Below are 13622 nucleotides of genomic sequence, written 5' to 3' on the forward strand. Positions count from 1 at the left end.
ACAAACTTGTTAAGAAGGCAGGCTCTATTGTAGGATTAAAGTTGGACAGTTTAACATCTGTGGCAGAGAGACGGGCACTAACGCAAACTCCTGTCAATCATGAAGAATCCACTGCATCCACTTAACAGTGTCATCTCCAGACAGAGGAGTAGCTTCAGTGACAGATTTTTGTCACTGTCTTGCTCCACTGACAGACTGAGGAGATCGTTCCTCCCCCACACTATGCGACTCTTCAATTCCACCCGGGGGAGTAAATGCTAGCATTATTCAAAGTTAATGTCTGTTTTTACATGCATTTTTATTACTCTTTAATTTAATATTGTTTTTTGCATCAGTATGCTGCTGCTGGATTATGTGAATTTCCCCTTGGGATTAATAAAGTATCTATCTATCTATCTTGTGGTCACATAGGCACAATACATAAAAAAAAGGAAGGCCGTGTGCTCCGTGGTTACTCTCTCAGGTGGGCGTTAGAATATCAATCTCTTGGACCAATAGCATGAGTTTTCCGATTTCGACTTATACGACCGAGATTATAAAATACTGGAAATTATACATTAAAATCAACTCCCGACTTATCCATGGGAGAATTTATCCGCGAGTATATATGGCACCTCAAATGCCAATTTTCTGACTGGAATATCTACTGTTTTATTAATTCTTCAATACTTCATGCAGTGTAAACTTCAGCTCACATTAAATTCAGTTTACAATTTGTGTGTATAATTCTTTTTGCTAAGTAACAGTTTAGTAATTTGCACTTAATCTACCGTATATTTATGATTCACATTTTTGGTTTGGTTTAGCCCTAAAATCCACATGCCCTACTTATACACGTTCCCCTCCGGTGAGTGTGACAGTAGGACTATAAAACCTGACTGCATTAAAGGAAACAAACTCTACTCGGCAAACCATTTTACAAACAGTGTGAGGCATTGCGGGTGGATAAGAGGTCACCATTACATTCTTTTTATTGAGACAACAGTAAACTGCCCCTTATTAGTGATAAAAATGTCTAAAATGCAGTTCACTACAAAAGTGAAAAGTTCAATAAAAATACACATTTAGATTCCAAGTCAAACACTGATTTCTGTCCAGTATCCAGGATAAAAGTATCCCAATGATTTAAGATGAGCACATCCAAGACAATAGTCTTTCGCTGTTAGCTGTCCATCTTAGGCTTCTTTGGTTCAGGTTCATATGTTTGTGGAGACACACTGACTCCAGGAATCTGAAATTATAAACCATAAAGAAAGATAGATTTATGAATGCTTTTTTTCTGCAGATGCAACTTATACATTTTTAATTACTTTTCTGGGTAATAAAACAGATCTGTCAGTGAGGTGCAAGCTGGAAGAAACGCACGTTAAATGGATGTCACATTATTTGACCTAGTCAGAGAACATGTCAGACTTGTTGACTGCAGTTGCTGATCTGGTCACCGGACCATGTCATTTTACATGACTGAAAATTTATCACCATGTCGCATTTACCAAATATGTGCTTTCCCTGTTTTATTACAGCCATTAACATGCTGCTACCTCACAGAGCCAGCAATGTACAAATGATTAACAGCTACAGTCATGGCCGAAATTATCGGCACCCCTGGAATTTTCCCAGAAAATGCACAATTTCTCCCAGAAAATTGTTGCCATTACAAATGTTTTGGTATAGACATGTTTCTTTCTTTTATGTGCATTGGAACAACACCAAAAAATTGAGAAAAAAAAGCCAAATCTGACATTTCACACAACTCCAAAACCGGGCTGGACAAAATTATTGGCACCCTCAACTTAATATTTGGTTGCACGCCCTTTGGAAAAAATAACTGAAATCAAGCACTTCCTATAACCATCAACAAACTTGTTACACCTCTCAAGTGGAATTTCCGACCACACTTCTTATTCAAACTGCTCAAGGTCTCTCACATATGAAAGGCGCCTTCTCCCAACAGCAATTTTGAGATCTCTCCATAAGTGTTCAGTTGGATTTAGATCCAGACTCATTTCTGGCTACTTCAGAACCCTCCAGCGCTTTGTCTTCAACCATTTCTGGGTGCTTTTAGAGGTATGTTTGGGGTCATTGTCCTGCTGGAACACCCATGACCTCTGATGCAGACCCAGCTTTCTGACACTGGGCCCTACATTGCATCCCAATATCTTTTGGTAGTCTTCAGATTTCATGATGCCTTGCACACAGTCAAGGCATCCAGTGCCAGAGGCAGCAAAACATCCCTAAAACATCTTAGAACCTCCACCATGTTTGAATGTAGGTACTGTGCTCTTTTCTTCGTAGGCCTCATTCCATTTTCTGTAAACAGTAGAATGATGAGCTTTACCAAAAAGCTCTACCTTGGTCTCATCTGTCCACAAGACGTTCACCCAGAAGGATTTTGGCTTCCTCAAGTACATTTTGGCGAACTCCAGTCTGGATTTTTTATGTTTCTGTGTCAGCAGTGGTGTCCTCCTGGCTCTCCTCTCATAGCATTTCATTTTATTCAGATGTGGATGGATAGTTCGAGCTGACACTGTTGCGCCCTGAGTCTGCAGAACAGCTTGAATATGTTTTAAAGTTGATTGGGGCTGTTTATCCACCATTTGGACTATCCTTCGTTGCAGTCTTTTATCAATTTTTCCCTTCCGTCCATGTCCAGGGAGATTAGCTACAGTGCCATGCGTTGTGAACTTCTTGATTATGTTGCGCACAGTAGACAAAGAAACATGAAGATCTCTGGAGATGGACTTGTAGCCTTGAGATTGTTGATATTTTTCCACAATTTTTGTTCTCAAGTCCTCAGACAATTTTCTGCTCTTTTTTCTGTTCTCCATGCTTAGTGTGGCACACTCAGACACACAACAGAAAGGTTGAGTCAACTTTTCTCCATTTTAACTGGCTTCAGGTGTGATTGCTATATTTCCAGCACCTGTTTCTTGCCACAGGCGAGTTCAAAAGAGCATCATACGCTTGAAATAAAACAATGTACCCACAATTTTGAAAAGATGCCAATAATTTTGTCCAGCCAATTTTTGGAGTTCTGTGTGACATGATGTCAGATTTGGCTTTTTTCTGTTTTTTTGTATTGTTCCAATCCACATAAAGGAAATAAACACGTGTCTACCAAAACATTTGTAATTGCAACCATTTTCTGGGAAAATTCCAGGGGTGTCAATAATTTCGGCCATGACTGTACAGTGACTTCAGCTGCAATTTCTGCCTTTTGTTTCTTTTATCATTCTGTCATTTCAAGTAAAACACGAGACATCAGACAGAAAAGCTGCTTTTTTGTTTATGTGGTCCAAAACACCGGTGTTCCATATTCTTCATCAATGAGTTATACGCATTGTACTTCCAGTTGGATGTCAATTCTCATGCATCAAGAGCCATCACCTGCTGAAGTGTATTGCTGGTCACGTAACATTATGCAACTGGCTTCACGGGAGCAAGCTGCCTCCTACTCACTAAGATTCTGTAAATGAAGCCCACAATTATAAACCGCTAGAAGAGTCATGTAAAGTGACATCTAGCTATCTCTCTATGGCCTTTATAAGGTAAAAGTACACATGCATGGCAGATAGAAGTGAAATAGCAAGTTGGGTAGAAGGTTGCTTTCAAGTGTTTATTAAAATGCTTCATTTATCGTGTAACATTAACACACAGATAATGGGAAGAAGCCTTGTACACACACACTGCATATACAGGCTGAGCCAAACTGAAGTACCACATTTCTCAAGGTCATTGCGTGAGGTAGTGGCAGCTGAATGGGCTGGGGTGGGGGGTCCTTTGATAGGCGATCCCTTGTAGTGTTCAGTCGGCAACATGCCTTGGTCTGGTGCACACTGTGCCTTCGCTGTGGAAGTGTTGTTCAAAAACAACAAATCCATCATCACTATGCAGCGTGCCTTCCAAACACACTTCGGCATTCCCCCTAAAGGTAATGTCCCAAATGGGAAAAACAATTCTACAGCGGGTAGCTAAATTTAGACAGATGGGTACAACATTGAACATAAAATCTCCAGGCCATCCTCGGACTGTACGAAACCCTTATAGCTTGGATGTATTCAGGTTATCAGTTTTGAAGTCTCCTAGATGTTCAGCGCACAAACATGCTTCTTTCTGCCTTCGACATTTCCAACACGTCTTAGAGGAGGATTTTGCATTAGCACTCTTAATTTCCATCCATACAAAATGATGGTAACGCAGGAACTCACTGACAGAGACTGGGAGAGTCATAGAGAGTGTGCGAACATTCTGCAAACTGTCCATCAAGATGCCATCGTCATGTGCAGCAATGAGGCAATAGTTGCACAAGTAAAACTTTTGCTACTGATTGAAACCTACCCTTGTGAACTTCATCACAACCCCCTGCACAGTGAGCATGTTAGATTGTTGCGCCACAACAGGATGCTAATCCCCTTGAAATGGCCGAACAAATCATGCGAATATTCAGAAATCACCTCGAAGAGTATATCGCTAATGGTGGCCACCACCTTGAAGACATCACCTTTAAAACAGAGTGAAAAAAATCTATTTTGTATACCCTTTCTTGAGTCGTAATGAAATTTATTTTACCTTGTAACGTCATTTTTGTAGAATAAGTGTTTGAAATGTGGTACTTTTTTTGGGCTCACTCTGTATTAGTTATATTTATGTATTATTTAAAAAAACCCTTAAAAAAAAACAAATGAATACAACTTGAAAGAAAAAAACCAACACAATTTTTTTCTACTATTTGCAATTAAACCTGCTGTCCTCTGAAGTATACCACAAAAAGCCCAACTCTACATTAACTTATTTTCTGTCCACCTGAAATACCATTCCTCACATAAATACAAGTGCCTAAATTAGATCAATGCTTATATAGTGGCTTTGCTACCGAGACTCAACATAAGATTATTTTCCTTGCCTGCTTTCATAACTACTAACATATTGACTGTTGGCAATAAATAAACAAAAACCTTGTTTCCTTCTATCAGATTCTACATTTTTTGATATCAGTTATCTCCAATCATGCAGCACCAATCCTACAATTTAGGAGGACCAAACATTTGTAACTCTGATGTTATCAACAAGAGTGTATTCGGCTTTTTTCTTTTTAATTAATCACCATACAAACTGAAATTTTCATGGAAACTAAGGTACCTCCAGAGATAACTGCTGAACCTCCCTGGGAAACAGTTAATGAATGTTTGGGTGATGCATAATCTCTTATGTTTAACAAAGAAATAAGATGCAAACTGGAAGGACAATTGAAGCTATCAGTGATCAGTTAAAGGTGGTGGTCTGAGTCAGGTGGTACAGCCAGGCATTTTTCTGACTAAAAGAAAAAAAAAACTATCCAACAGCGAATAACACAACCCACAAATATGTTGTGAAACAGCTGAGCTGTAAAAAATGTCAATGTATAACCAAAAATGGTAAGTATTCTTAAGGGATTCAAAAGAATATTTAGAAACAGAAAATATATAACATTAGCACAGATGTAAAATTAGTCCTTGCATGTATAAAACTTACTACGGGCTCGACTAGTGACATTCGGATCTTCTGATGCTGAAGGTTTGAAGAATCCAAGCTTATGGTCACCACTACTTTGTCAAAAACCCGGAAAATGGTCCTCTCCACTGTCAGGGTTGGTATCTTTAATAGTTGTGACAAAAAAAAATGAAATATTATTCATCTTCATTAGATACTGTCTAGCAGGATATTACTTTAAAGTATCATGAACATGTCTCATCTTAACTATGAGCATAGAAGCTGCTACAGAGTTAAATGGCTATCTTTCACCTTATAATCTTTACTAGCAAAATACCCGCGCTTTGTAGCGGCGAAGTACTGCCTTAAAATTTTTATTAAGAAGAAAATGAAACCTTTTTAAACTGAGGGAAAATATACCAATAATTATTTGTTAAGTATCTCTTTGTATACCACATTGTGAGTTCGGCCCTCCAGTTGTAATATGACCAAGCTGTGCGCTGAGCTTACTCTTGAGCATGCAACGTACAGTTGGCCATGTGAACAGTAATCTTGTTTCAAATCTCACAGTTTGGATTGCTGCTGTTGGTTTGAGTTTCATGGTTTGTTTCAATTACGACAGTATTTGTAGGACTTGTGTTAAAGAGACATTCGGCATCTGTCAAGCGTTGTAAGTATACAACCGGTTTCATCGATAAAATCACATCCAGCTTTTGAGAGTTTAAACATTCATAAACATCAAAGTGTCTACTACTCAAATCGTCACCTGTGAATCTAAGATGTTTAAGAGGCATTGGCGGTTGTCGAAAGGTATAAAATATTCGGCCATTTCGGTACACTTGAAAGCGACAACCGAACAATTCAGCGGCAGCCATCAACTCACATGCAGATCCATAGGTGAAGGGCTTAAGCATTTCACTCTTCTAGAGCTCCTGTGTAGTATACTTATCTCCTGTACCGTCATCAGTCCACACCTTGAACCTGTCCCAGTCATTTAATACATAAGACACAATGTTCCTCCGGATATCAAGATTGAGCCTGATATGGCCGTGCAATATGTAACACAGATAATGTAAAAGGCAGAAGCGGCATCTCCGGGCATGGAAACCACTCGGTAAGTGACAGTTCTTTGATCGATGGTGATCACTTCGATAGACATGTTAATGGGGAATGCGGTTGGAGCGATAAAGGAAATGGGTACCTGAACAGTAAACTAAGTCTAAAATACCTACACAATAACTATAATGGTAATAAACGAACAATAAAACAGCGGAGAAGCCGTGGATTAAATTAAAAGGCTGTAGTTATCAGCAGGGAGACGTGAATCCCGTGGCGTAGCAAGGAAGGGAATGTAGAGTCTGGAGCGACGGACGGCCTTATACAGGCAGGCAGCCAACAACGTGGGAGGTGTTGGGATGGGGGACCCAATGCCGCCTCACACGGTGACCGAGCTGCAGGCTATGGACGTATATATGTATGTAAGTAGGATTCAGTTAGCGTTGGGAACCCGCGTACCAAATTTCTTGAAGATGGGCCCATAAGTAACAAAGACCGTTGGAAAGTTCAATATGGCGGCCAACAGTGGCGTCATACCACCGAAATAAGTAAGTACATCGGTTTCGGTTAGCGCAGGGAAGCCGCCTACCAAATTTCGTGAAGATGGGGCCATAAATAAGAAAGTTCAACATGGCAGACGTTGTCGACCGTTATGACCGTTACGTGTAGAATTTCTAACTAATGCTTAACTCTTTAAAGTAAGCTGTAAGGAATAAGCCTGCCAAATTTCAGCCTTCTACCTACACGGGAAGTTGGAGAATTAGTGATGAGTCAGTGAGTCAGTCAGTAAATGAGTGAGTCAGTGATGGCTTTGCCTTTTATTAGTATAGATAGTGTATGGTTGATAAGATGCATTTTCCCAGTAGCAGTTGTCAATGTTTCTTTCACTTACATAAACACAGTAATCTACTGTAACTATAAAGACATAAAATGGTGTAAAGTGTCAGGCACAAAACTATTTAACAAATGCTTGCTGTTCCCTAATATTTTTATGGATGTCATTTTTACAATTTGTACAGTATGTATTAATGTAAGGCAGAAGCAAAAATTAAAATGTACCTCATCATCGAAACACACTCTAAGGTTAGGCTTGTCCTTGCTGTCAAAAAATACTGTTCCTTCCAATCCAAATTTTGGAATGAGAACTACAATTGCATTCTTCTTTACAAACAGGACAAAACCTTCTTCGTTAACAACTCCTTTAGTTTTGAAGAACAACTGTTAGGAAAAAAGTATAAAATTTACACCCATCTGCAGTATACAGTAATGTTTTCAAGCAATGAAAAGTCCTGTATTGATTGGGTTGTAAGACATGATGTGGCAGACACTGAAATGAACAATTCATTCTTGGAAGCAAATAAAATATTATACAGTAATAATGTAGTTGGCTGTAGTTGATAAACAAGGAACAATTATTTTTTTTTCCATAGCATAATTTTTCTTAAATAAATAGATTAAACAAGCATCAGAATTTTATGTAGGTTATTTAGTGCCTTTTACCTAAAATTACATTTTTGAATACCTGAAAATATTCACTGAAAAAAGAAAAAAAAAAAAAGTCAAGGCATTATACAGTACGCTACTGTTCAAAAGTTTAGGGACACCCAGAAATGTTCATGTTTTTGAAATTTTCAAGATACCATTAAACTGATTTAAAAATATAGCCAATGCATTGCTAGTGCTTATATTGGCAATTACTGCTAGAAATGAATAATTTTAATTTATTATTCACTATGGCTGACTTGTTTCAGCAACAGTTCCTTCAGTGTCTTTACGGTAAACTTCCTTAGCGTATCCTCAATCAGTCATGTAACTTGCTAATTGGTTACCAGAGAAACCTTTGTAATTGCAACTAAAGTGAACAAAATAAGAGGTTTCAGCAGTGCTAATACAATGCCATTCCTAAACTTCTTTTCTCAAGAAACACATCAGTTTATTTTTGTTTTGCAGAATTAAGGCTATTCCTTGTAATAGACTGCCAAGAAACGGAGGATTTCACCCAAAGATGTCTATTACTGTCTTGAGAGAAGAAGGTAAAATGGTTCTAACCAATATAGAAAAAAAGAGGAGGGAGGCCTAAGTAAAACTGCATAAGAGGAAAGGACATCAGTACTTTGAGAAACAAAAGCCTTACAGCTCCTCAGCTGATGACTTCTTTAAATACATGTCAAATACCAATGTCATCTGCAACCACTGTACTTAGGTAGTAATTTAGAAATAGTGTTGCATGTTTACCCTGGTTTCTTTCATTTCCTTATAGTCTAAGGATCTACAGCCATTAATTGCGACAATAAACAAAAATAGAGGATATTAGGAATGGGACAAGTACTTTTTCAGAGCACTGTGCACATACTCAATGATCCACATGTTCGAAAGTGTCATCAGTGGCACTTCATTAACAGCTGTGACAAAAATTAAATCATTCTTACTGTTACTAGTCAAACTCTCACCATGCCATAATGAATGAATTCCATTCTTGCCAGTTCCAGAATTTATTTTTACTGAAGTATTTTTAAAAGCCTGAATTTTGACTATCACTTCAAAATCCATGTGTAGGAATCAACCAAGATCAGCCAGCATTGCACTCTGAGTTTAGAGTCACCAATTAACCTTTCCTTTAAAATATGAAAAGAACTTGCAAATTCCACACCAATCTTCAGGCACGGATTTGAACCCAATGGATAAACTCCCCACCAGTTGTGACTGGGCTGAGATTTGAACTCAGTCTTATGGGGCTGTGAGGTAGTTGTACCATCCACTCCCTCCCGTTTTGCCCAGCAAATAAGTTTTATTTGTCTAATTCATTTTTAATAAAAACATCAGTTTCTCTAATATCTATGTCATGAAGACATTTACCATTTGTTTTAGAAAACTCAGGGCCAGTTTTGATTAATGAAATACTTAACAGTAAAAATGTGAAACTAAAATGACTACCAATCTATTACCAAATGAAGAGTTTTACTCCAGCCATTAATTTGCTTAAAATTACACACATTTCACTCTGCAAACCCATGCCATAAATTCTATTATAATTCCAACTATAATAGAATTATACAATTATATATTAAAGTTAAGAATATGAGCATTTTTTGCAATATAACAGTCAATTAATGCCACCCCAAAAAAGAGAAGAAAATATACAGGTTGTTTCATTGTGGGTTGACCAGTTTTTTAGAATGGCTATCAGCATTACATACATACTGTGTTTGCTGTGTTAATTGTATTAGAGTATTTATTTATCCGGGGTTTGTGAACATTCTCAATTAGCTAAAAATAATGGAATAGTGGGGAAAAAAACAAAAACAGAACTGTACCTGAGTGTGGAAGGCCACTGATGCTCTTTGCGAATACTGAGCCATCTTGTGTCGATAGTTGAGATTATTACACAGAGCTGCCTGTTTATGTTTGTCCATCAGATCTGGATAGGTACAGTCTGCTCCTATAGCCACTGCCAATAACCTATGAACTATTATATCAGCATATCTACAAAATATAAAAAGTGTAATTTTCATTACTTTCAAGTTTCATTTATTTGGTAGTTTCCACAAAAGCCACTTGTACAGTTTCCTCTAATCCTCTGGGTCTAGCGTGTCTGTACATTATTTACATTAAAATATCAAAAGATAAAAAACAAAGATAAGGCAAGTGTTTTATTTTACTTTTTCAAATCAACTAACAAGAAAATTGACATTCTTAAAGCTGTACAGATTTGTTTTTGACAGATCACAGATGTGATTTCTCAGTTTTTCTATTTTTAATAAATTTGCAAAAACCTCAAGTAAACTTTTTTCACATTGTCATTATTGGGTGTTGTGTGTAGAATTCTGAGGAAAAAAAATAATTTAATCCATTTTGGAATAAGGCTGTGACATAACAAAATGTGGAAAAAGTCATGCGCTCTGAATACTTTCCGGATGCACTGTATAAACACAAGCCTTAGTATTACTATGATCCTATATAAAAATCAAAATAGAAGAACTTTCACTTTAAATACTGTATCAGCTTCTAAAAGTTGCCATTAAATCTACTTTGTTGTGTATTTTCATGGTTTTGAATCTCCACACCCTACTTTTTCCTTCCATTACTCTAGTTTAATAAGAACTGGCTGTATATATATATATATATATATATATAATGTTTTTCAGATTGTTTAAAAAATGTTTATAGTAATGTTAGTAAAACTGTGTTAACTGGACAATAGTAGATCTAAACTAACATTATTAGTAGAGAGCTGTCCATGAAAGAGAAGCAAATAACTTCAATATTCAAACAAACAATTCAATCAAAACTAAAATTATCTGCAAGATTAACCATTTGAAAAATATCTACAAACAAGATATAATATTAGATAAGCAATCTATTCTCCATCTAAATCAGGAAAACAAAGATAAAAGGAAAATCGGTGGGGAAAAAAATAAATGACATTTTTATTTTATACTATTTAGTGTCCTCAATTGTTTTTTCTTCCTACCTTGCATCTAATTCTGTTTGAATAGGCTTCAACTTCCCATGATCATGTACTGGAGAAAATTTGTTTAAAAAAATGAGTGGAACATATGGACAAAGTTTTTATTTTTTTGGGGAGGTCCAGATGCAATTTGAAGCTTCACCAGTCTGAGCAATTTTATATTAGCCTTTGTACAAATTGTCATGCAGCTGTGTGCACTTTGAAGTGAACTACTTTTCATATGACAGCCAAACGTTAATACAACTTATAAAGGATATCAAAATTAACAAGTAGTCAATTTTTTAAATAAATGTATTAAATGAACAAAATCATCTAACACCCCCTGGCATTGTGTGCACTGCCTTTTACATTTAATAACTGATTGTGCTACCTTTACCTTTAATGACTACAACATAACACTTATAATTCAACATCGATCTTTCACATCACTGTGCTCTAATCAAAACATACTGGAAAGTTTTTGAAGACAAGCCTCTCATTTCATTTTCTGCTAAAGCATCTCTGTTGAGTTTAGGTCTGAACATTTACTAGACCAGTTCATTACTATAATTTTTTTTATAACAGCCATTATGACATGGACCTCCTTTCCTGTTTTAGATCAATGACCAAATTATGTTTCAGCTTTAGCTCACAAATTGATGACAAGACATTCTCCTTAAGAGTTTTCTGATATAAGAGAAAAAGTCACTGCTTCTTCAATTATGACATGTCATCCTGGTCTCGGGACAGCACCACATTTAACTGTTGGTATGACATTTTGTGAGGTGGTATATTAGTTTTATGCCGCACATCATTATGTCATACAGAAAAATCCATTTTTGTTTCATTTCTTCATAGAAAACTCTCCCAAATGATTTAGAAATCATGCAGGTGCTTCTTGAAAAATGAAGATAACCATTTCCATTCTTCTTGGGTAACAGTGGTTTCTGCCTTGCTACTCTGCAATGAAGCCCATTTTTGCCCAGTGTCTTTCTGAATGTGGAGTTGCTAACACTGACCTTTGCTAGGGCAGGTGAAGCCTGCGGCATTTTGAAAATATTTTGGAATCAGTTATGATTTCCTGCATGATTGAATGCTGTACCGTCTGAGTAATTTTGGCAAGCTAGCTACTCTTGGGAAGATTTTTCCAATTGGAGAGAATGACACTCATTGTGATTCAGTGGAGTTCTACAACCTTAAAAAGACTTTTTAGCCCTTTCCGAACAAACAGATATCAGTAGTTTTTTCTGCTCACATCAGGACAAACATTGCACCTAAGGATAGGTTTTGATTTGATTCCTCAAGAGATTTCTGAGAGCAGGTAACAGCAGATGACAGAGATGTCCGATTTTCTGCTTTGAGTGGAAGATGTGCAACATTATGATACTGGTCTTCACGAGGGCGTTCCAGTGACTGCCTCCAATTCTCTTAAGACTTTGTAAATGAAGGCTATGACTGAAAATTACAAAAACATTATCAAATGTGGCACAGTCTTTAGAAGAAGACATCTCTCATTATTCCATCTGTACTTAAGAACTTCTACAGTAGAGCCCCTCAATATTGACTGCATCATATCCTGTTACAGCACTTACTTGGCTCAAGAACATAAAACATTCCAGCGAGTGGTGAAGGCAGCACAGAATATTACTAGCACAGAATATTACTGGCACACAAATGCCTTCTATTCAGGACATATACAGCACATGCTGCCTTAGAAAGGCAAACAGTATTATTAAAGATCTCAGCCATCCTGCACAGCCACTGTAATCACCTCTTCCTTATGGCAAACAGTACGTGACCTCTGTTATTTGCATCAGTGGATTCAGAGACAATTTCTACCCAAAAGACGTATGGTTACTGAATAGCTATCTTAAAAACAAATATTGCAACAATTAAAATGTGTCTAAGTATACATATCACATGCTATGTATAATTTATTTTATATTTTTGTGTTGTTTTACTGACAACGATTTTGAGGAGACAACATGCAGGTAACAATTTCATTGTATTACACCTGGCGCAAAACCGGACTTGACATGCTGCAGTAGACGGGTCACTTGATTGTCAACTAAAAGACTTCTAATTCAGTCCCTGCTGCCTAAACAGTTTTTGCAGCTTTGGAAATGTTGCTTATCTTGTGCTCCTATTTTATAATACACTATATATATATATATATATATATATATATATATATATATATATATATATATATATATATATATATATATATATATATATATATATAATTCACTAAGGCAAGACAACCATGGAAAGCTCGCCGAAAGGGGCGTGGATTCACTAAGCCGCCAACAAGTTAGACACCTATGGCGCACACAGGAAGGAGCCACACCCACCAACTCCAAGACCATTGGAAACGACAACTCACAGAGCCACGCCCACCAACTCGGACACGGAGACACAGAAAAACCGGCGTCATTTATATATTCGTCTGTCGTAGAGGTCACATGCAGCTCCGACCCACGTTGACTGTTAATAGAGGCATGTTTCTCGGGGAGGTGAATCGCCATATGCGGCGTGTAAAACTGTTTGCGAAGGGTATCCCATGGGATCCTTAAAACATTCCTTTACAACTGAGGTTAAAACAAAATGAAGTGAGCAGTCTTTAAAAAATGAGTTTTCGGTTACGACG

The 13622-nt window shown here is 37.2% G+C and overlaps 1 protein-coding gene across 2 annotated transcripts in view; it reads right to left on the bottom strand.

The window, feature by feature from the left end:
• Window positions 1-946: 946 nt before the first annotated feature.
• The window catches only part of dis3 (DIS3 exosome endoribonuclease and 3'-5' exoribonuclease), a 61927-nt gene continuing 49251 nt past the window's right edge, over window positions 947-13622 (bottom strand). For both annotated transcript variants that reach the window (XM_039745336.1, XM_039745335.1), the window contains 4 exons: window positions 9840-10008; window positions 7585-7743; window positions 5512-5634; window positions 947-1231 (listed from right to left, as the gene is read on the bottom strand). In XM_039745336.1, coding sequence (XP_039601270.1) covers window positions 1163-1231; window positions 5512-5634; window positions 7585-7743; window positions 9840-10008 — 520 coding nt within the window. In that variant the 3' untranslated portion in view covers window positions 947-1162. The remainder of the gene's footprint in view (window positions 1232-5511; window positions 5635-7584; window positions 7744-9839; window positions 10009-13622) is intronic.

The sequence above is a fragment of the Polypterus senegalus genome, chromosome 2 (genome assembly GCF_016835505.1).
Source record: "Polypterus senegalus isolate Bchr_013 chromosome 2, ASM1683550v1, whole genome shotgun sequence".
Taxonomy (NCBI): Eukaryota; Metazoa; Chordata; class Cladistia; order Polypteriformes; family Polypteridae; genus Polypterus; species Polypterus senegalus.